Source organism: Rhinoderma darwinii, chromosome 4, assembly GCF_050947455.1.
Source record: "Rhinoderma darwinii isolate aRhiDar2 chromosome 4, aRhiDar2.hap1, whole genome shotgun sequence".
NCBI classification, from domain to species: Eukaryota; Metazoa; Chordata; class Amphibia; order Anura; family Rhinodermatidae; genus Rhinoderma; species Rhinoderma darwinii.
This window is the reverse complement of record NC_134690.1, coordinates 50,876,736-50,898,394: the sequence shown is the minus strand read 5'-3', so window position 1 is coordinate 50,898,394 and position 21,659 is coordinate 50,876,736. Positions and strand designations below refer to the sequence as shown.

Sequence of the window (21,659 nt, the reverse complement as noted above, 5' to 3'; positions counted from 1 at the left end):
GTCGCGGCTTCCGGACTTGTGCACTTGGACCAGCGGCAGCAGACGGAGCGGACGGGCCGGAGGGAGCCGCGGCGGCAGGAGCAGGTAAGAGATTTCAATGTATGTTCGTGTTTGTGTACGTTTACTATTGTATGTTAACCTTCTACACTGTGTGTTAGCTCAAAAAATGGCGACACACAGTGTAGGAGGTTAGACCGTTCAAACCCCTCGTTTATCCCGGCACTAGCCAGGATAAAGGAGGGGGGGATGCTGAGAGCTCACTAGAGCGAGGGCTTTTTACCCAATTTTGCAGCATAAAGCAATGTGGTTGCTTTACCACATGCAATGCTGCAATTTTGGGAATAGCTCCATCTAGTGACCAGCAATGGAAAATATTATAAATTAGAATCTAATTTATAATATTTCCTGACTCGTGAAAAAAAATAAAAAAAATTTGAACAATGTTTAATCACCTACACACTAAATGCTTAATTAAAAAAAAAAACAACATGTTTTTCTGGCAACACATTCCCTTTAAGGATACACAACAATGCCACTGCCCCCTACGCAAAATTCCCTCACTTAACCCGACCCTACGCGTTTCTATACTTATCATCAGGGGGTCTGTAGCTTGGTCACTCTGGCCAGGATGCCAGCGATATTTCTTCAGCAGCAGATATTCTACTGCACAACACGGAAGCATGCACGCATAGATGTCAGCGGCATGCTTCACTACGGGACTCTGAGTTACTATGAACTGGATACTCCTCCCCCTGGCTTCGGCGGCATACTACGAACCAGCCAATCCCACTCGCCCACCACATCCGTGACGCTCGACCATGTGACTCCCAGCCATCAGCTGACATACCCGGAAGCAACATCGTAAACTACACAGAACGTGCAGACTCGATGGGAGGCTGTAGAAGTATCTACTTACTGCACAGAGCCTCATACTATTCAAGGATAGTTCTGCGATTTCATTAATTGGTGGGGAATTTTTTTTTGATTACTATGATTTCTATCCTCTAAAGGGGGAAAAAAAATTCTCTTGCTGGTGGTTGTGGAGAAAATTGGGGTTCATCACCAAATCTGTGGTCATTATAAAATCGCTGTTTGACAGGAGCAAATGTTCTAGAGTGATAGGGGGCACCATGGTGATGACCTCCTTGTGATCTCTCAAAGTGCCCATATCGCTGTCTATTTTCAAAATAATGATTATATGGACGTCGATCCGAATGCAGGTCAGGCCTTCGTCTAAGTCTATAGTCATACGGACTGGAATTATTGTACCTATTCCAGTTTCTCCTGTAGTTGGAATTTGCGTGTTTGTAAGGATAGTCATACCCGTTTAGGGACATTAGCATGTTGCTGTACCTCTTTACCCTTCATATTAACTTCAGCTTGTGGCATCTCATAATGTACTTTTATTTTCTGCCATTTATAAACGGTTTTATTAGTATAATCGCTTTTAAACCATCATTTAGTCTGTTTTTTGTGGTGTTGAGGATTTCACCTCTTTTTTACCTGCTCCGGTTGTTCATCTCCTTGTTGAGACATTTCAGTGAGTAGAGAGCAGAGTTGCATATTAGGATGAAAATTTTTTGTTGAAGGAAGTGTCACCAGAAATATACCTGTCAAACTAGCAACAGAGTAATATAGCATAGGCTCACCTGAATCTAACCTTTATTACCTTTTTCACACGAGTGCCTCCTTTGCAGAGAAAAACGAGAGCGTCACTATTGCTCCAAAATGTGGTCTTCTTTACCCAGTCCATCCCTCCCTACTTTCATTGATTGACAGGGGCCAGAAAGTGCAATAGCAGAGTACACGCCTGACCCCGTAGGTTCCTAAACGTACGCGGCTCTGCTTCATAATTAGCGCGTGCACAGTACACCCTTGACGTTTCACCGGTCTAATTGGCAGTACTGCACATGCGCAGATTACCTCAGACTACACCCTCTTCTGCTCTGGGATGCCGAGGTCCGACTCTTCCAAGTGAACTGGGTGACACACCTAAAGGTTTATTCCGAACGCAGACATTTATGGAATGTCAACAGGATGTCATAAATGTCTGATAGATGCGGGACCCGCACCTATACAGAGAAGAAAGGCCACTCGACCCTCATTTTGCCTGGCGCAGCAGCCTCAGATTCCAGGCCGGGTCAAGGGAAGAGGGAGCCACAGATGTGCGCGGGTCTCTTCTTTCTATTTCTATGGAAATTACAGAAACAACCGAGAGTGTAACTCCCATAGAACAGAATTAAGAGAGCCGCACACGAACGCAGAGCCTCCACTTCACCTGTTCCCACATGGAATCTCCGGCCAGTGGCCGCCTCACCGAGTGAAACGGGAGTCAGGTGACCCACATCTATCATGGAGCTGGGTGTACCTCTTTAATGGAATCTCATACCCAGCTTTCCCAAAAATAACAATATAATTTTTTTCCTAAAGTCATTTATTGAACAGGATATCAAAATGTTACACAATAGAATTAACACTTAGTGTTTACTAACACGCAGCATTATTACTGAGAGATTTATAGAAAATAAGATAAATATATTTACACACACTTTAAAAACCCAGAACGTGATTAACCGCTGCTGCTGTTATATGTAAGGTATAGTATACCCAAGAGCATCATGGGGAATGCGCCTTCCATCCAGTATAATTATCCTGACATCCTAATACATATCATTTCCTCGCGGAACGTCCCCCTGAACAGTTCATGATTGTGGAGACACTCTTGTCCCGTGATCTTGCAGCAGGTACAACTGACCCCTGTATCAGTCGCTGCCCCAGTTATTCATGACTATAAAACGCTCATCAGCAGTTACGTCTGGGGGAAAAAAATAAAAAAAAATAAAAAATAGCAGTTTTATCATTTTTATTCCTCGGGTCTGAGAGCCAAGAACATTGGCAGACATTTACAATGAGGAGGTCCCTACGCCAGTAGAGCGCTGTGAACACACGGCGTCCCAGACAGTTACTGCCCCTCCGGACTCCCAGTAAAGAAAAAAAAAAACACTAGATCTTCTTTGAGGAGACAGAAGAAAAGTGATTTCCTACAGTTTTTGGCAATCGTGAGACCCGGATGGTGTGGGCTGAGCGGATTAGTGGCCAGTGAATCCAGGGATCTTTTCCAGAGAGTCTGTGTAACACATTGGTCAACAGTCGCATTAGTCTGACACCATCGACAAACACTCACATCAGTCTGAAAAATAAAACGAGACACTAAACTCAGTCACCATGTAAAAAAATAAGAGACGACGACGTTACTAGATGCCCAGTCATGTTATTAATCCAGATTTATGAGCCATCAGCCTGGAATTACTTATCTGAGGTTTTCCCACGTTCAATATTCCTACTATCTGCTGCGAGCAGATGTTCCTCAAGCCGTCTTCCATTTGTCTCATAGGAGAAATCATTACACAGAACATATTGCGGAGTGATGTCCACGGAGCAACTAAATGCAATAAATCTGCGCGTCTGCATCGTATTCTACAGACTGCGTGGGAGGCGCAGCATGGAGCCTTATTTATAGGACAGAAGAGATTAGGAACAGGTGTGCGTGTAGCCACTTCAGAAACAATTAAAAAAAACTCCTATAATCTATCACCCGATAATCTAAAAATCCCAAAAGACTGGTTATCCGGCGCTGGTTTCCAACACAAAACTGCAATAAGACTGATCAGAGAGAACAGGTTCCTGAGTGAAAGTGGAAGATTTTGTGATATTTCAGTTTGGGCAGTCAAAGGGAACCAGTCAGGTCTTTTCATCACCCTAAACCGCCATTATGACATCATACATGACGTGCCTACGTTTCCAAAGAGGCCCCTGTATAGATTTGACATGATGCAGGACATTCAATAAAATCTATTTTAAAAATGGTGTGCGCAGTATGGAAATGATTGATCGGTGCAGTGAATGGAGCCGAGGACAGCACATCTCACTTCACGGCGCCGCTGCCGTTCTGCTGTACTCCCGGCACATAGGAGGTAGCACAGTTTGGGTGATGGGAGTCATTACGGACCAGACTGTCTGACTCTTCCTGATAGCGGCAACGCCCAGATGACTCCGGACGGGTAATTTGCATACTGCACGTTCAGTTTTTAAAAGTTGTGCTGTATACCCATCTACAGGATAGGTGTAAATGTTCTCATCTCTGGGGAGCACACCGATTGTAAGAACGGTGTCCCGAACATGCCCCCCCCCCCCACTGCTCTGCCGCAGGGAGGAGGACATTGAATTAGAGCTGGGCAATCCATAAAAAACAAAAAAAAAAACAAAGCGAAATTCAGTGCAGATAACAGACATCTTGTGCAGTTTGTTTTTTCCCCGTTTCAACTGTATCTGCGTCCTCAGACAGGTGCGAGGCAGCAGCGAGCCACACAGGAGCAGGGGGAGCTCCTCCACTCATTGCTGGAACAGGGTTAGATGAGTATGTATTTTATTAGGCACTATTGGGGCTTTGTGCAGGCATTATATGTGTGGGGGGCAGCTATAGAGACATTATACTGTGTGGGGTCTGTATATATTATATACAGTAGTATACAGCAGGCTCAGAGGATATATATTAATTTGGGGGCATGTCTCAAGCAAATGGGGGCGTGGCCTAAAAAATTGTTTGTTAATCGTAAATTGAGGTCACATGTTCAATTAATCGCAATTTTGATTTAGGTGATAATCACCCAGCCCGACTTTGAACGGAGCAGCGGTAGAGCATGCGTGCTGACACTATTCAGTGTCTATGAGAATGAGAGCTTTTTCTGTCATTCTCATAGACAGTGAATGGTGCGGCAGCGCATGCTCGGCTGTCTCTCCATTAAAGATTCTCCTCACTGCGGGGGGGGTGCATTGAGGAAAAAAAACAGTCAAGACCCGTTCTTATGATTGGTGGGACCCCAACGATCAGAAAATTATCACCTATCCTGTAAATAGGTTATAATTTATGATTTTGTGAAAGCCCCCTTTGGCTGGTAAAAGCCGCTCATACTTACCTAGGCCGTTATGGCGACGCGTCCCACCTGTGCAGTCCGGTCTCCCTAGATGACGCTGAAGCCCATGCGACTGCTGCAGCGGCAATCACATGGGATGTAACGTCATCCCAGGGGGCCGATCCTCTGACGTAATCCAGTACGACCTCCTGGGAGGATGTTTCATTCCATGTGACCGCCTCTACAGCCCGTGATTGGCTGCAGTGGTCACACGGGATGCAACGTCATCCCAGGAGGTCGTACTGGACGAAGAAACTGACTTCTGGGTATTTTTTTCCGTAGTTGCGATTTTTGCGGCGTAAATCGCTGTGAATAAGCCGTAGAACTTTGCTTTCTGTTGCAGGATTTGTATCCCCATTGAATTAAAATGGGGAAACCTCTAAGCAGAAAATCAAAAACGCAGCATAAACGGACACCGCTGGTCAATTTATTAACGTTTACGCTGCGTTTTTTTCCTGCAGCGCGGGCATGAGATTTTCGATATCTCATCCACTTTGCTGCTACAGTAAATGCTGCGGAATGTCTGCACAGAATGCCGTTGCGTAAATCCGCAGCGTTTGCGCTATGTGGGAACCCGGCCTTAGGGTGATGTTACTTTGGCTTCCCTGCTCCATTACTTGATGTCTCCCACTCATAAATGGGGCAGTTCTCATAATAGAGGAATATTCGGGAGCTGCTGTAAAGGTAATACATATGTGGTATCGCTTTATAGGGCACAGTTTAGGTTTGGTAATAGCGCAATCCTGGTGATGACACAAAAACGCTTACAGATAAGAACATCTACAGAAAGGACTTCATTCTTCATACAATTACCGTCATCTATAAGAATCGGCTCCGGCTCCATCTTAACAGTCTTTGTTAATTTCTCGAATGACTTCTGGTCTGTATTTTCCTGCTCTACTTCACACAGGAACACGTCTATTGGCCCTTTTGTGCTCTTGATATGGATTTCAATGCAGTCCTACAAAACATTTACAGAGGAGAATTTTACAGCACAAAGAAAAAAAAAATTCTAATTAAATAAACTTTATGGTATATACAGAACGCAGCCAAAAGTATGCGCGTACCTCTTCTAATTGACAAACATCAGCAGGAGAATGGGTTGTCGTGAGGAGCGGAGTCACTTCCCATGTGGCACTGCCATGTCCGGCTACCTTTGAAACAAGCCAGCTGCCCCCAATGAGGTTTATACCGATGTGCTCCCAGGGTTGCCTGACAGAGTCTATAGACATAAGACTGTCACCAAATCTGGTCCAGTCACGAGTCCATGAATGTTTATAGTCATCTTAAACTGGTCATACACACTAGGCAATAGTTGGCAGATGCCGCCCATTTCAACAGGAATCCGCCAATAATCTACTGTGTATGGGGGCAGTCTATATTTTAATATGCCCGATCCTTTGTTCCCTGTGAGATCAGCGCCTAGCTGACACTTATCCCCACCTCTCCTATGTTTATGGGGTTTCGTGGGAGATCGCGTTCAGGACAGTCTACCGTAAGTGTATGGCGAGTGTTACCGCTGTCCTAAATCTACCCAAGAGCAATTCAAGCCTTGGATGACCGGGTTATATTCGGCAGACTAGCTCAGAACAGTGTGTTAATATATAAATGGCTGCATTTGGGTGTAGAATAATCTCTCATGGCAGAAGTCGGCTGAACACATTTTCTGCTCACCTCATTGGGGGTTGGCACCTCCAGTTTGGTTTCTTCTGGAGCCTTTACAGCAATAACGATCTGCTCGTGATAATCATCAATACGGTGCAGGTCCTGGTATGTTACATAGGCAAATGTTTCCCATGTTAAGGACGATGAACTTGTAATTAACGTATTCTTGTATTGACATTATACACAAGTAATGAAAGCATGTGATAGGAATTGGAAAGCCTACATGACAAAAGAGCAATCTCCCACATCCCCAGCCCAGAACCTCTGACACGGCCTGTTTTGTGACTCTCAGTAATGTTCAAGTTGGATTTTAGGGTCGGTCATTATTTTAGCCTAGTACTTTATGTGTGTACTTCCTTTACCTTTCTTCATGTCATCTGAGCAGCTACTGGGTCTACAAATGCCACCTAGAGCTTGACCGTCCGTTGCCGGAATCCTCTTGGCACCCCCCCCCCACTTTCTCAGTATTGTTGTTTTCATGAATTTCTGTATCCGAATAGCTTGTCGCCATCTACTCTTCATTCAATGGTTATACTTAAAGATTTAACCCCTTGCGTACCTTCGACGTAATAGTACGTCGCTGGCCGCTTATTCCAGCGTACCTTCGACGTACTATTACGGCGCAGGAATAAACTGTCACTATGTGAAATCACATAGTGACAGAACAGCGGCGGCAGCTGTCATTGACAGCTAACCGTCTCTCCCACCGGCCTGGGGACCAATTAGCAGTCCCCAATGCCGGCGATTGCTGTGATTGGTCAGTCTCTGAAGACTGACCAATCACAGCCGTCTGTGACGTCGTCTGCAGGAGAAAGCTCCTGTCACTTTCTCTGATCTCCTCACTTCTGTGAGATCCGTGAGGAGATCAGAGAAAGCGGTGTAAAAAAAAAAAAAACACTATTTTTATTAACCCCTTCCCGAAAATGGGCGTATAGTAACGCCCTGAGGATGAAGCGGGCACAGGAGCTGTGCTCGCTCCATCTTCATCGGATGTCGGCTGTAATATACAGCCGACATCCCACTGCAACTACAGCGATCACTGTCCTCTCCGATCGCTGTAGTTTAACCCCTTAAATGCCGCTGTCAATAGCGACAGCGGCATTTAAGTGATTGATACAGAGGGAGGGGGCTCCCTCTGCACCCCATTGCCCCCCCCCCGCGAAAAATCGCGGGGTTCTGATGGTTGCAATGGCAACCAGGAAGCCTAGCAACGGCTTCCTGGTTGCCAGGTACGGGAGCCTATTAGGTCCTGCCCAAGGCAGGACGTAATAGGCTCAACTGTCAGTTGTAAAGTGACAGTTACAATACACTGCACTACATCAGTACATACAGTAGTGCAGTGTATTGTGCAGGGGATCAGAAGATCAGATCTTCCAGTCCCCTAGTATGTGTAAAATAAAAAGTGAAAAAAAAAAAAAAAAGTTTTAGATAAATAAATAAATACAAGTTTTACGTAATAAAAACAATAATCGCCTTGTTTCCCTGATCAAGCCCTTTATAATTAGAAAAAAAATGAAAAAAAAGACAAAAACTAGACATAATAGGTATCGCCGCGTTCGTATTGGCCTGACTTAAAAAAATATCATATTATTTATCCCGCACGGTGAACACCGTAAAAAAAAAACCATAAAAAACAATGGCAGAATTTCCTTTTTTGGTCACGTTGTTTCCAAAAAAATGGAATAAAAAGTGATCAAAAAGTCGCGCGTAGCCAAACATGGTACCAATGAAAACTACAATGTGTCACGCAAAAAATGTATGTACTCCGCACAGATTACATATGCCCCCACATTATAAACTGAAACACCAGTAAAACACTAAACACAACTACTACCAAGCAAAATCTGCGCTCCAAAAGCCAAATGGCGCTCCTTCTGGGCCTGGCAGTGTGCCCAAACAGCGGTTTATGACCACATATGGGGTATTACCGTACTCTGGAGAACCGCTTAACAATTTATGGGGCGTATGTCTCCAGTGGTACAAGCTGGGCCCAACGCATTGGGCACTGAAATAGCATATATGTGGAAAATGTCAATTTTCAATCTGCAACATCCACTGTGCACTAATTTCTGCAAAACCTTTGGGGGTTAAAATACTCACTACACTTCTAGATGAATTCCTTGAGGGGTGTAGTTTCCTAAATGGGGTCACTTCTCGGGAGTTTTCACTGTACTCGTACCTCAGCGCAATGCAACATGGCGTCAAAAACAAATTTTGTAAAATCTCCACTCCAAAAACTAAATTGCACTTTTTCCGTTTAGACCCTTGCCGTATGTCCAAATAGCCGTTTACAACCACATATGGGGTATTTCCGTAATCAGGAGAAATTGTGTAACACATTTTGGGGTGTCTTTTCTCCTGTATTCCTTGTGGAAATGAAAAATTCTGAGCTAAAGCTACAGGTTATTGGGAAAAAAAAATGTTTTCATTTTCACGGCCCAATTCTAATAAAATCTATAAAACACCTGAGGGCTGAAAATGCTCACTACACCTCTAATTTAATTCTTTCAGGGGTATAGTATCCAAATTGGGATCACATCTGGGGAATTTCTACTGTACTGGTACTTCAGGGACTCTGCAAATGCGACATGGCCCCCAGAAACCAATTCAGCAAAATCTGAGCTGCAAAATCCAAATGGTGCTCCGTCCCTTCTGAGCCCTGCCATGGGTCCAAACAGCAGTTTATTACCACATAATGGGGTATTTCCGTAATCAGGAGAAATTGCTTTACAAATGTTGAGGTGCTTTTTCTCCTTTATTCCTTATAAAAATTAGAAAATTCTGTGTTTTTTCCAAAAAAAAGTCTCTTTTCATCTTCACAGACTAATTCCAATAAATTCAGCAAAAAACCTGTGGGGTCAAAATGATAACTATACCACTAGAAAAATTCCTTGAGGGGTATAGTTTCCAAAATGGGGTCACTTTTGGGGGGATTCCACTGTTTAGGTCCCTCCAGGGCGTTGCAAACGTGACACGGCACTGAAAACCATTCCAGTAAAATCAGAGCTCCAAAATCCAAATGGGGGTCCTTCCCTTCTGAGCCCTGCTGTGGGTCCAAACAGCAGTTTATTACCACATGTGGGGTATTTCCGTAATCGCGAGAAATTGCTTTACAAATGTTGGGGTGCTTTCTCTCCTTTATTTCTTGCAAAAATTAGAAATTTTTACGTTTTTCCAGAAAAAAAGTAGATTTTCATTTTCACAGACTAACTCCAATAAATATAGCAAAATACCTGTGGGGTCAAAATGCTAACTATACCCCTAGATAAATTCCCTGAGGGGTGTAGTTTAAAAAATGGGGGTCACTTTTGGGGGTTTCCACTGTTTTGGCACCACAAGACCTCTTCAAACCTGACATGGTGCCTAAAATATATTCTGAAAAAAGGAGGCCCCAAAATCCACTAGGTGCTCCTTTGCTTCTGAGGCCGGTGTTTCAGTCCATTAGCACACTAGGGCCACATGTGGGATATTTCTAAAAACTGCAGAATCTGGGCAATAAATATTGAGTTGCGTTTCTCAGGTAAAACCTTCTGTGGTACAGAAAAAAATGTATTACATATGAATTTTGTAAAAAAAAAAATGAAATTTGAAAATTTCAGCTCTACTTTCCTTCAATTCCTGTAAAACGCCTAAAGGGTTGAAACACTTTCTGAATGCTGTTTTGGATACTTTGAGGGGTGCAGTTTTCAAAATGGGGTGTTTTATGGGGGTTTCTAATATATAGGGCACTCAAAACCACTTCAGAACTGAACTCGTCGCTGAAAAAAAATAAAAAAAATAAAAAAATAAATATCGCTTTTTTAAATTTTCTTAAAAATATGAGAAATTGCTGCTAAAGTTCTAAGCCTTGTGAGGTCATAGAAAAATAAAAGGATGTTCAAAAAACGATGCAAACATAAAGTAGACATATGGGAGATGTTAATTGGTAACTATTTTGTGTGGTATTACCATCTGTTTTACAAGCAGATACATTTAAAATTGGAAAAATCATAATTTCTTCATATTTTCGCTAAATGTTGGTGTTTTTCACAAATAAGCAATGAATTTATCGACCAAATTTTTGCACTAAACTAAAGTACAATATGTCACGAGAAAACAATCTCAGAATCAATTGGATAGGTAAAAGCATTCCGGAGTTATTACCACATAAAGTGACACATGTCAGATTTGAAAAAAATGGGTCTGGTCCTCAAGGCCAAAATGAGATGGGTACTCAATGGGTTAAATGGTAACTAGACTTTCAAATAACCTGACACGTCATAGTGATGTCAGAAGCTTTGATTGGTGGGGGTACGAGCACGGAGACCCCCACCGATTGCTAAAATTAAGCTGCGGAAGCGCTCGGGTGACCGCTGAGCCGGTTAGTTTCTGATTGGCTTTTCTCAGAAGGCCAAGTACACTAATTGCTCGGCTTTCCGAGAAAAGCAGATAAGAAATGAAACGGCTCAGCGCTCACTCGCGCACTTCTGCCGCTTCGTTTTAGCGATCTGTAGGGGTCTCAGTGCTCGGACCCCCACAGTTCAAAACTTCTGACGTCACTTTGACATGTCAGAAGTCTTTTGAAAGTTTAGTTACCCTTTAATAAAAAAAAAATTCAAACAGAAAGCATGTGATAGGATATAGTGGAATGAAAATAGAACATCCTTGAGGGTAGATGACATGTATAGATAAAGCAGAGACCAGTTTGTCTTTAGGCACAACTTAAAAAGGGGATGGCCAGGGAAAAATATTTTCTAAAATGTGTCCCCCCCTGCCTTGGTTTTGCTTTCCCTAAAACCCCTACTAACCTTCTGACCAGTTTCTGTTTCATCCAAATAGCCACAGCTCCTGTTTGTTTACATCCTTTGCTTCTGTTCCTGTCTTGTAACCCACAATACCCATGATCCCTTGCTGCATCTGAGGAGACGGCTTACAACCCCACCCCGTCTCAGAAATTTGCATACTGCCACGCCCCTCTATGTTCACAGTCATTCCCTGCTCCCTGCACTATCACACAGGGGTGAGGGCTAATACACAGGGAAGATGGGGGATTATATAACCCCCATCATCCCTGTGTATAACCCCAAAAATCCTATGCAGGAATGACGGGGTTATATGCAGGGATGACGACCCCATTATTCCTGTATATAACCCCCATCATCCCTGTATTTATCTAACCCCCTATCATCCATGTATTTATCTAACCCAGCGTGGGTAATGGAGACGAGGAGGGGGTGTGTACGAGGAGAGACGTGGCGGCCAGGCAGTGAGGGAACTCCAAAAGAGTAGTAGTGATGTCAGAGGCTTCCGCAGAGTCCCGGAGTGGAGCCTATACTAGCGCTCTGCTCTCGCACTCCGGCTCTGGGGAAGCCCCTGACATCTCGTCGTCCACACCTCTCCTTCATAGTCCCCTCAGTGCTTGGCTGCCCCATCTCTATTCGTACACACCCCCTCCTCTTCTCTCATCGTCCACACTGCAGCCAGGCAGTGAAGGAACTCCGAGAGAGAAGGGGCGTGAACGAGGAGACAGGAGGAGGAGGGGGCGTGTACTCTGAGATACGACGCTCCGTGTCTTTACTCAGCCAGAACTTCCCGCTTGCAGAGGCACGCCACGTCATCAACTATGTTTACGGGCAGTGGGACCAGAGGCGGGGGCTCTGAAACATCCGCCCAGCCAACAGCCTGTAAACCTAGTTGAGGACGCGCCGTGCCTCTTTTCAGCCGGAAGTGCTGGCTGAGATAAGACACAGAACGTCACAGGAAATGAAGTTTACTCTGGATGTGGTCACGTGACCGTTAATTAGAAGTAACCGTTCTAAAAATAAAAAGACATGATCTTAGAAAGTGAATGGTACAGGTCACCTTAGGTTAAAAATAGAAATAAAATGTATTCCTGGCCAACCCTTTTAAACGTGAAATAATATTGAGGTATCTGCAGTTTTTCATAAGACTCCAGGTAATACCAACGGAGTGATCTTATTTTATCTTAAAGTGTAGCTAAACATTTAACAAACTTCTGACATGTCATAGTGACATATCAGAAGTTTTGATTGGTGGGGGCCTGAGCATTGAGACCCCCACCAATCGCTAAAACGACGCAGCTGAAGCGCTTGTGTGAGCATCAGCTGCTTCGTTTCTGTTCAGCTTTTTCCGAAAATCAATGTCAGAGGACGGACTCAATAGAAAGTCTATGAGCCCGTCCTTCGATACATTCATTTCTGGAAAAAGCGAAACAGAAACTAAGCGGCTGATGCTCACACAAGCGCTTCAGCGGTGTCGTTTTAGCGATTGGTGGGGGTCTCAATGCTCAGGCCCCCACCAATCAAAACTTCTGATATGTCACTATGACATGTCAGAAGTTTGTTAAATGTTTAGCTACACTTTAAGTAAGTCTATCCTATCAGCGAGGCCGTATATGTAAGCATCTTGTTCCTTACAGTCAAACACAAATACTCTGCTGTAACAGTCAGGGGCAACGGTTTGACAATTTTTGATGTATATTGAATGTTTAAAAGGGATTGCCTGGTTTGAACAACCCCCTTTTATTAGAGACCTCCCCCGACAATAAGTGGAGTATCATAATGGAGCAGAAATAAAAAGTTGCAAACGGCACATAGTTACGGACCTATAGATAGCGTGTAAGACCTTAACTGGACACTGACCTTCATACAGACTTCTTTAAAATAAAAGGAATAATATTATTTTAACATGAAGTAAACAATTTTTAAAGCCAATGCAGAGTTTCCATGATCGACACTACTGCCCATTTATAATACGGTCACATACAACAAAAGGATATTTCCTGTTAGTCCGGTCCTCTGTGAGTCGGAATAACTGGTGAGCACAATCCCGGATAAGTTCATCCAGCGCCTCCTCCATAGCGGATAAATCGCTGATATCATTGCGTATCCGTTGTTGTAGTGGGATCTCAGTGCCTGTGTGGTTCAGGTCTGTCCCCCTAGAATGAAACACAAAAACAGGAGACACGTTTTCTGATCCATTTAAAACAAAGTGAATGTTTACATTGTTTCATCATGTCGGGTTTAGGTTCATTTGCTTTCCTCTGGATCAACATTGCAGGATAATAGGCTGAACATGTATAGGTCTATTTTTTCAGCCTTACAAACTGACTATGCTGTCTAAGGCCCTGTTCACATCAGCATGTGGTTTCGTTTGGGGTTTCCGTTCATCTATTCCGTCAGAGGAACGGAAAGCAGAACGGAAACTATAGCCTCCATTGATTTCAACGGTAACGCTTCCGTTTCAGTTGGTTTCTGTTCCGTAAGGTTTCAGGTTTTTTTTCACAGAAACAATGGCGTAGTAGACTACGCTATTGTTTCCATAAAAACAAAAGGAAACTTTACGGAACGGAAACTGAAGCATTACCATTGAAATCAATGGCAATGAAAACGGAAGCTAGAGTTTCTATTCGGCTTGCTGTTCATCTGACAGAATGGATGAACGGAAACTCCAAACGGAACCCGATGCTGATGTAAACAGGTCCAAAACTGTACGCAATAAGCTCCCTCTAGTGGTGGCTGCAGGTAGTCAGCATTTTATCATATAACTATCTATGCACAGGATTTGGAACGCCAACTGCAATAAAACACTAAGATAATAATCAGCTCAGAATTTTGGATCCATCTAGATCTAACAAAACAAAAAGCTATTCAGGAGTCTAAATATTCACTAAAGCTCGGTGTACAGGCACTCCAAGCATAGTCAGACGTTGCAGTTAAGATGCAGTAAATCCGCAATGCGTTTTTAAATGCAGCTCCTACATTTTTTTACACCAGACCGCGGAAAAAAATGCATTGGTATTTTTGTGTGTGTGTTTTTTTTAAAATGCGGCTTTAACCCCACCACAACATCTAAATACACCCTAAGGTCGAGTCTGATTAATTTAGTTCAGGGTTTCTCAACTCTAGTAACCCCCCCCCCCCCAACATGTCATGAATTGAGAACACTCCAGGAAGAGAACACCTTCAGCAATTTCTAATGTCCTGATGACAATGATATCACCTGTGCAATACTAAGGAAATCTGGAAAACGTGACCTGTTGTGGGGACTTGAGGAATGGAGTTGAGAAACACTTGTTTAAGTTATTAAACGCAACAAGATTTGATCTTTAGGGACACTATGCCAAACAAAGACCTTAAAAGGGTAACTAAAAACGTAAAAAACATTTGGACAGGTCATAGTGTCGTGTCAGAAGTTTTGATCTGTGGGGGTCCGAGCACTGAGAGCCCCCACCGATCGATAAAACGAAGCGCCAGGAGTGATCGAGTTAGCGATGTGTCGCTGCGTTTCTGATTGGCTTACCTCAGGAGGCTGAGCGAGCAGTGTACGGGTTCAATAGTAAGTCTATGAGTCCATACACCGCTCCCTTTGCTTTCTGAGGAAAGCCGATCCGAAACTAAGTGGCACAGTGCTCATCCTGGCGCTTCCACCTCTTGGTTTTAGCGATCGGTGGGGATCTACATGCTCAGATGACAACCGATCAAAAACTTCTGACATGTCAAGTTTTTTTTTTTTAAAGTTTATAGTTACCCTTTAATAGCAAACAGCAAATGACAGGGATCATAGCAACTATGGGACCACAAACACTATGCCCGCTGCCTAATGTAACAATATCAAGTGCCATGTCCTCTGTATAAGTATTTACATCTGCTTATAGGTTATTATACTTAGTCATGAGATCAAATGCTGCACCCTAGTGGTGAGATAAGAACACACAACCTGTATATGTAAAAAGCCATCAACGGTGGGGTATTGATCCTGCAGCATGATATGATGCCCATTAGACAGGAATACTAGGTAGTAAAACTTACCTATCTAAATAGACAATACCATAGTCCATGAACCTGCACCCCACACCATCTGACACTAATAACATTTGATTAGTACGAGGGATCAATGTCAGTAACAGCTACATAACATATAATGGACGCCGTGCTTACTAGAGACGGTAATGGCTGCCAAATGTTTTATGGCCAAAATAGAAACAAAAATTGTCAAAAATCATTTGGAGTATTAAAATCAGCCTATCCAGGATTTGCCATTACTTACACCCACTGGACAAGGTTCTTGGATCTCTTCTGAATGAGTCGTATGCCATCTAATACATTGGTGATATCGTACACTCTTCTCTTCCTCACCCCCAGCTGTTTGGCCACATCATTCAGGTCCACAACACCCTCTGGAGCGGATTTAATGATATCCATGAATTTTCGCGTTAAGTAGAAAAGTGAGACATCAAACCGAGGACGCGGTAATGCCAACGACTCTGTGATATGGGTAAAGATATTAAGAACATGGCATGCGAGGCTAGAACAAGATACGAACATTGCGGGAAAAAATTAAAATAAATGTGACTTTTTTTCATTTTATTTTAGTGACTTTAGATTGTGGCCCTATTACCACCCTAAGATGTTGTTACATCGAGGCAACGAATCCTGTCTCTCTGGCCATGCCGGTGTTCTCCAGCAATATCACTGACCACATCCTAAACAGACGTGACCCTCGCCAATCGTTAGTACGGCATCAGCTGCGCTAGGTAAGCTCCGCTTTGTTTGGAGGCCGCAGGATTGGCCAATAGCGGATCATGTGGCCTCCAAAAAGAGCCGAGTGGAGCTGAAGGGACAAATCATTACTTGAGTTTGTAAACAAGAAGGATCAGAAGGGGCAGAATCAGTAACATAAATTGTTTGTTGACAAATTTTATATTTTTGCATCCCGAAAACCTTTTTAGTTAACACTGTAAATACCGCCGACTGCTGCTCAGTAGGACACCTAGTGGCATTATTCCATATCACTCCACTTACTTTTTGCAGACATCTTGATCTCATCACTGGGAATATCTGCATGCGTCTAAAGGAGGTATGGGAAGAAACAAGACGTCTTTATTAAAACCAAATGTCAGACAGAATACGGTTACACAATATAACAAAATATCATTTATAAGGTGCCAACAAATTCCATATGAGAACACATTAGATGAGAAGCACATAATTCCACTAGATCAGCGCTGTGCAGGGCGTCAGCCAAGGACTTCTTATAATCCACTACATCTCATAAGAGTCCTGACTTTCTGATGGAGATCAAAGAAAACCAACACTGTTACATATCAAAGTGTTCGCCTCTGAGCGGGATGATAAATATGATGTAAACGGAAGTCTTCATACATATTAAAGAGCAGTTCTCTGCTCACTTTATTTATAACTGGAAGCAGCCAAACGCATTTTGACAGTGATGTATGAACCCAGCTTTTTGACATTTACATAGTATGGCTCCACCTGGTGTTCAAAGTGTATAGCAATGTGCACGTCCACCTTATGAGCGGAGTGTGGGTAGACATGAATAATCAGTCACTCTCCCCATAGCCAGGTCTTAGTATAGCAATCCTCTGTTCACTGCAGAGCAACCAATAGAGACAGCCTTCTGCCCTGCTTGTCAGGGAAGGAGCAGAGCCTCTGCAGTAGTATGGCAGTATAGCCCTGCATCCTGACAGACGATATGAACCCTGCACATGCACACTAAATCTTTATTTCATTCTATTTTTTATTGATTTCTAAGGCCAGGGCTACACCTAGACTTTTTGTACCTCTACTGATTGATTTTAACAATTCAGCTACAGTCCAAATGAATACATCGAGTTGCATGCAATCTTGTGCACCTGTCACTCAAGAGTTAATACATAGAACTCCAAAAAGTCTAGGTCTAGTCCTGGCCTTATGGAGTTTGTACTGCGAATGTCACAGTACATATCCATAGCCCATCCTCCCTCACCACGTCTTTCCAGTTACTGTAGTAACTTGGGCTTAAGTAGTAAACTACATGGGCCCCTATTACTACAGTAACCATATACTTACCCCCCTTGCTCCTGAGGCGGGTCATGCCGCCTTTCAGTGTCACAACGTCACATGTGCACCACGCACAATGCCGTGATGCTGAATGGCATCAGGCAGGACCCTTGCTGCTCTTGGAACCGAAGAGGACCCCGCTCATGAGGGTAAGTATAACAATACTGTCTGCTGGGGCCCTGTATCTAAGCCTTCCCCGTGTCACCATCTGCCCGCAATGACAGCTGTATGCTCTCCCGATCTTAGGCATACGTTTATTTTGTATACTCTATGTACCTTCTTGGCTCTTCATGATCTCATTTAGCATATTTGCACTTTTATTTGTTTGAAGTATTAACATTTTAAACGTAAATTGTGGTCTATTTTGCAGTGAGTGAAGTTTTTTTCTCAACTCCAGTTGCATCACCATGATCCCTTGTGACATGTTATATCAAGTCCAGAGTCAGCGCAGCGTTTAGCAGGACATTTTCGAGCACTTCATGCTTCTCTCTGCTGACAAGCTTTATGGAGATGCGGATTTCATTTTCCAGAAGGACTTGGCACCTGCCCACACTGCCAAATGTACCAATACCTGGTATAATAACCACAGTATCACTGCGCTTGATTGGACAGCAAACTCGCCCGACCTAAATCCCATACAGAATCTATAGGGTATTGTCAAGAGGAAGACGAGAGACACCAGACCCAAAAATGCAGACGAGCTGAAGGCCGCTATCAAAGCAACCTGGGCTTCCATAACACCTCAGCAGTGCCACAGGCTGATCACCTCCATCCCACGCCGCATTGATAACACCTCAGCAGTGCCACAGGCTGATCGCCTCCATGCCACGCCGCATTGATAACACCTCAGCAGTGCCACAGGCTGATCGCCTCCATGCCACGCCGCATTGATAACACCTCAGCAGTGCCACAGGCTGATCGCCTCCATGCCACGCCGCATTGATAACACCTCAGCAGTGCCACAGGCTGATCGCCTCCATGCCACGCCGCATTGATAACACCTCAGCAGTGCCACAGGCTGATCGCCTCCATGCCACGCCGCATTGATGCAGTAATTCATGCAGAGTCGGAGCTCCAACCAAGTATTGAGGGCAGATACTGGACATATGTTGTCCTACTGAAAAGTTTCAGTATTAAAAATCATTTTTTAAATTGGACTTATATAATATTCTAATTTTCTGAGAGAATAAATTTTGGGTTTTCATTAACTGTTCCCATAATCATCAACATTACAAGAAAAACAATGCTGGGAATAGATCCCTCTGTGTAATGAATCTATAATATAGGAGTTTCACTTTCTGAATTGAATTACTGAAATAAAATTAACTTTTTGATGATATTCTAATTCATTGAGGAGGACTAGTGTGTGTATATATATATATATATATATATATATATAAATATAATAAGAAAGCAGCACAGCTCCAGTGGTGGGTGCATCTCCTCCTAGGCTCCGGCCTAGAGCCCTCAGATGAACAGCAAGCAAAAGAATTGAGGCAGCACTCCAGAGTGGATGAAATAAAAGGTGTGTTTATTTCCCCCACAGGCAGGCAACGATTCCATTTACGAGGGATCTGTCTCAGATATATTTTAAGACCTTAGTGACACCCCTGGCTGCATCGATGGGTCACTTAGGAGACCCAGCGGTGCCGTTAAAAGCTAAGGGCCTGTTCACATCAACGTTCATTTCCGTTCCGTCTGAGGTCTCCGTCGGGTGAACCCCACAACGGAAAGTGAAACCTCCGCTTCCGTTTCAGTCACCATTGATCTCAATGGTGATGGAAACATCGCTAATGGTTTCCGTTCGTCACCATTCCGGCATGTTTCCGGTTTTCCGACAGAATCAATAGCGGAGTCGACTATGCTATTGATTCCATCGGAAAACCAGAAACCTGCCGGAACGGTGACGAACGGAAAGCATTAGTGATGTTTCCATCACCATTGCTATCAATGGTGACTGAAACGGAAGCTGTGCTTTCACTTTCCGTTGTGGGGTTCACCTGACGGAACCCTCTGACGGAATGCGAACGGTGATGTGAACAGGCCCTAAGGGTCATCGACCTTGAACAGAGGTTAGGGGGGTCCCCAAGGAGAACTTTTGCCCTTGGACCCATGAGCCTTCCTTTAGCTACGCCCTTGTCTTCACTACTCTGGGTCTCATGTTACCCCTCTGCAGGGAAACAAGGAGGGACTATATTGTCAGCGGCGATAAGGGGAAGGAGACGGATTCCACTCAGAGAACAGATTAGCAGCAGCACCGAGGGGGAAACAGGAAAGCAAAACAACAATTTGATGAAAGATATTAAGTCTTTCCTAAACTGTTTGGACGCACACAATTTTCTAAAATAACTTCCGGTTACTGGAACTGAAGGGTGAAGTCCAAACCATGAAAACCAGACTAGGACATTATTCTGTTATAGATTTTTATTTGATAGAAACACTGCAAATTAATTTAAAACAGCAAACAGCATTTCTAGACATTTGGTATGAAAAGGATTTGAGGGATAACTTTATAATAATTCTGTAACGGAAATCTCACCAAGCACGGACCACGCCATAAAGCCTGCAGAGGTACCACGTAACCACCATACAACCCTCCAAACCCACAATAAATACAAACGCATGGATCCCTCACGTGTCGCGGTTTTATTAAGTAGCCTGTAGGAAATATTAAATTACAACCTCGCCAACAGCCACGTTTAACAAGAAGGCGTCTGGAGTTTGGGATGAGACTGGTGGCGTCTAACGGAGTTAGGTAGTTAGTCAGGGGTCACAAGAACGAGGCCACGAGTGGGGGGGGGGCGGTTGCGGAGCCGTCAGCGGCTTCATTTAAATTTCGGAGCGTGCAGATGTCAGTGATGCCTAAAGAGTTATCGCAAATTTTTTTTTTTTTTTCAGGGTGGGGGGGGGGGGGGGGGTATAAATTTTGCATTACTTAAGCCAAGTTTAACAAATCATTGTCCTTCTTAAGATATTGTTAAAAACGAGTGCAAAAGAGAATTGCATCCAGATTCCACCTCATTTTACACATAGCCTTTAAAGCAGAACCCTGATTGGTTGGTATAGGCTACTACGTCACTCATCCTAGCGCAGGCTTACTTCCCCAAATGTGTAACTATAGCAACAGTCACATGACGTCAGAGAGCGAAGTAGGACAAATGGGATCAAGTCATAAGCAGTGGAAACCTGAGAAATCGAACTAAAAGGAAAAATAATCAAATTATAACGAAACCATGAAACTCCATGACCGGAAGCTGCAGCACACTGGTAACAGTGCGGTCATAGGAGCAGCCTCGGTCACATCGTTACCTCAGTGTCGTTGCTCGGAGGATCGTCTCCCTGCAGCACCTCCATGCTATCCGTGGAGGGAGCCGGCGATGCCATGATCTCTGCACACAGCGGCCCTATCACCGGGGAACCCGCGGGAAACTACACAGCACCGTACCTCTAACCAGTCACATGACAATATTAGATCACTACGCGGGAACCTATCCAGCACGGCGATTTCTCCCACACTAACTCCAGACTGCTGATTGGTGAATGGAGTTTCCATTTAGATTCTGATTGGTGGAAGCGGTGAACGCGCTGGACACAAGATGTCGGACTATTATTAACAGAGCTGTCTCCGGGAAGACATTTTGTTGAGGCCATTCGGTCAATTCCTCTAAAATTACAGTAAAAAAAAAAAATTAACCAATCACTGAATCGTTATTTTTTGTCAACTTATTAAATCCTACTACACCGGGCAAACGTTTTTTATTTGCTTGGAATTATTCTATAACTAATCCTTGTTCCGGCACAAGATAATGTTCCGTTGACTGACAGGACACCACAAGGGGGCAGTCTTTCTCAGGGCTTTCGAGTGTAGTTTCCTTTTCTGTGGAAACTTTCTACTGTCTGCAGTGACTGCACAGAAAATACTAAGTTTATAGAGTTTGCCGCCACTAGAGGGAGTATGGAGGCTTAACCCTTTCCCTCCGCAACAATTTATTTATTTTCGCCTTTTCCTCCCCCGCTTTTCAATAGTCCTAACTTTTTATTTTCCAGGGATATAGTCATATGAGGGCTTGTTTTTTTTCGCAGGACGAGTGGGAAACAAACAGTGACCTCTCCATTGATTGTTGGGTTTTGTTTTTACGGCGTACACCGTGTGGTATAAATGACATACTAACTTTATTCT

At 43.7% G+C, this 21,659-nt stretch overlaps 1 protein-coding gene across 3 annotated transcripts in view; it reads right to left on the bottom strand.

Moving 5' to 3' along the window:
- Positions 1-21,006, bottom strand: part of E2F6 (E2F transcription factor 6) — a 315,197-nt gene extending 294,191 nt beyond the window's left edge. The window contains exons 1-7 of one of the 3 annotated variants that reach the window (XM_075861102.1): positions 20,789-21,005; positions 16,442-16,487; positions 15,687-15,903; positions 13,417-13,575; positions 6,648-6,762; positions 5,787-5,934; positions 2,431-3,190 (exon numbers count right to left, since the gene is read on the bottom strand). In XM_075861102.1, the coding sequence (XP_075717217.1) occupies positions 3,186-3,190; positions 5,787-5,934; positions 6,648-6,762; positions 13,417-13,575; positions 15,687-15,903; positions 16,442-16,487; positions 20,789-20,863 (765 nt within the window). In that variant the 5' untranslated portion in view covers positions 20,864-21,005 and the 3' untranslated portion in view covers positions 2,431-3,185. Of the gene's footprint in view, positions 1-2,430; positions 3,191-5,786; positions 5,935-6,647; positions 6,763-13,416; positions 13,576-15,686; positions 15,904-16,441; positions 16,488-20,788 lie in introns of those variants that run through there. The other 2 variants (XM_075861104.1, XM_075861103.1) reach the window with 2 other exon arrangements.
- Positions 21,007-21,659: the final 653 nt, after the last annotated feature.